A 2,968-nucleotide genomic window follows, 5' to 3' on the forward strand; every position below is an offset into this window, starting at 1 on the left:
TCCATCCCCTGCTTAGCCACTGGAGCAACATCCCTCAGTGGAGCAGACTTCTGAAAGTTCTGATTTTGTGCTCTGTTGCTCTATCACTTGCTGGGAGCCTGCTGATGGACCACCTCCCCCCCGCCCCACGTTCTATCTTCCCATATATCACCTCAGATTCACTTATTTACATGTCTTACCTTCCAGAAAGTGGTTGCATTTCTGTTCATAGAGTTGTGTTATTCTTTTCTTTGATCTCCTGTTGAGTTCATAGGAATTCAGAATGGTTTGATAACTAGCTGAATTCCTGGGACTAGATGAAATTTAGGTCTCCTACTTCTCTGGCATCTTGCTAGCTGCCTCTTCTGTGTTTCTTCATGGCTTTATGTTTCATATCTTTTCAGTCCTGAATAGTAGTCCATTGCCTGGACATACCATGTTTATATATCCATTCACCTACCGAACAACATCTTAATTACTTCCAAGTTTTGACAATTATAAATAACCTCCCATAAATATCAGAGGGTGGGTTTTTTATGTCAGGATAAGTTTTCATTTCTCTTGAGTAAATATTAAGGAATGCAATTGCTGGATTGTGTGGTGAGAATATATTTAGTTTTGTAAGAAGATGCCAAAGGGTATTCCAGAGTGGCTGCCCTGTACTGCATGCCCACCAGAAGTGAATGAGAGCTCTTGTTGCTCCACATCCTCAGCAACATTTGGTGTTGTCAGTGTTCCAGGTTTTGGCCATGCTAGTAGGTATGTAGTGGCATCTCATCTTTGTTTTAAGTTGTATCTTCCTGATGACATATGATGTGGAGCATCTTATCAATGTTTGCTTGCCATTTGTATGTTGTCTTTGATGAGGTATCTATTCAGATCTTTGGTACATTTTAAAATTGGGTTGTTTGACTTCTTTCTCTTTTTCGCCACCATCCTGCTGTGTGCCACTCACTGTTACTGACCATGTCTTCTCACAAGACTTTCAGGATCAAGCAATTCCTGGCCAAGAAACAAAAGCAGAATCATCAAATTCCCCAGTGGATTTGGATGAAATCTGGTAATAAAATCAGGTACAACTCCAAGAGGAGGCACTGGAGGAGAACAAGGCTGGGTCTCTAAGGCGTCCCACATCATGAGATGACACACCTAATCGGCACCACGTAATTAATTAATTAATTAATTAAGCTCCTTGAAGATCATGTGTTCTATTCTGCCACCCTGTAAACACCTTTCTACCTGGCCAATAGATAACCTTTGATCAGGGAAATGATTTTTCTGTTACTATACCTCTGCATCAGTGGGTTGGCTTGATAATAAATGTGAGGTCTTTCAGCAGTAAAAAAAAAAAAAACAAAAAAACAAAAAAATTGGGTTGTTTGTGTTCTTAGTTGTGAGTTTGAAAGTTCTTTGCATAATTTTGATAACAGCACTATTATATGCAACTGATGAATCACTAAATCCTATCCCTGAAACTGATAATACACTATAAGTTAACTAAATTGAATTTTAGTTAAACAATTAAAAGACATCTAATAACAGTTGTTTATCAGATATGTGTTTTTCAAATGTTTTTTTCCCAAGTCTGTGGCTTGTTTTCTCATTTTCTTGAAAATCTGCTTTTTTAAGAGTTAGTCAGGTTTGAGGCCAATTTGTTGAGAGAAAGCATCTGTCCAGGCATTTTCTAGTAACAATGCAGAACTCGAAGAATAGAGGGAAAAATATTTTTCTAAATGCCTCTAGGCAGAAGGAATAAGGAAAGAGTCAGGTCTGCTGAGGATTCCACCTGTGACCCAGCTGATCCTTCACCCTTTTTGATATTCCTTTCATGGCTCTGGCATGTCTATTTCTCTTAAGATCCCTCCTTTATATGGCTTTTCCCCTAACAAATATTTGTACTCTGGATATAAATATGCATATCCAGACCCAACAGTTATACTTCTAGGAACCGACATCTATAGAAATAAAAACACTGGGTAGTAATAACACATGTGTAAGGATGTCTATAGCGGCAAGAAAAAAAGTAAACGAAGGGAATATTTACTATCAGTGAAGTGGTCAAGCTGTTTATGGGATAGATTGAAGTATTACACAAGCATTAAAGAGGATGAAGGAAAATATGCCAGTGGACTTGATAGTGATGAGTGAGAAAATCAAGAATCAGAAAACTGTGATATGTTCACAGCACATGTGCATAGTGCATGTTTATAAGTGTAACTATATGGAACTAAAAATTGTAAGCTTAACTAGCACAGGGACTTTGTTAATTGTTTACCACATAATCTATAATGCTTAGGAGACCAGTGTATATTTAGAGAAAAAATTAGAAAGGCAGATACCAGATTGAGAGAATACCAGTGTGTGTGGTTAAATGGGTGAAAGGGGTCCAAGAAAAAAATGGTTTATACATTACCATATTTACATATTTATGTAGCAGTCTATATATGTATGTTTGAAGAAATCTTTTTTAAATTAAAAAATTTAGTTTATTTATTTATCTTAGAGAGAGAGAGTGAACATGAGTGGGGGGGGCAGAGGGAAAGGGAAAGAGAATCTTAAGCAAACCTCATACTGAATGTATGGAGTCCCACCTGGGACTGGATGTGGGGCTCAACTTGGGGCTCAATTTTAGGACCCTGAGATCATGACCTGAGCTGAAACCAAGGGTCAGATGCTTAATTGACTGCACTACTCAGGCATCTCTGTTTGAAGAAAAAATATTTTTAAAGGTTTCATATTTATTTGGGAGAAAGAGAGAGAGTGAGTGAAAGAGTGCACAGGGGGAGGGGTAGAGGGAGAAGCAGACTCCCTATGAGCAGGGAGTCTGATGTGGGACTGGGCCCCAGGACCCTAGGATTGTGACCTGAGCTGAAGAGATGATTATACTTAATAGACTGAGCCATCCAGGTGCCCCTGAAGAAATTTTTAAAAGTAAAATAAACTGAAAAATTTGTGCAAACTTTATGTTCTACTTCATTGTGTATTTATG

General features: G+C 38.2%; 1 protein-coding gene across 1 annotated transcript; it reads left to right on the forward strand.

Moving 5' to 3' along the window:
• Positions 1–807: 807 nt before the first annotated feature.
• Positions 808–1,312, forward strand: LOC122897307 (60S ribosomal protein L39-like). Its single transcript, XM_044235537.1, has one exon. The coding sequence runs from the start codon at positions 946–948 to the stop codon at positions 1,099–1,101; it is 156 nt and encodes a 51-aa protein (XP_044091472.1). The 5' UTR covers positions 808–945; the 3' UTR covers positions 1,102–1,312.
• Positions 1,313–2,968: the final 1,656 nt, after the last annotated feature.

This window comes from Neovison vison, chromosome 1 (genome assembly GCF_020171115.1).
Source record: "Neovison vison isolate M4711 chromosome 1, ASM_NN_V1, whole genome shotgun sequence".
In the NCBI taxonomy this organism is placed as follows: domain Eukaryota; kingdom Metazoa; phylum Chordata; class Mammalia; order Carnivora; family Mustelidae; genus Neogale; species Neogale vison.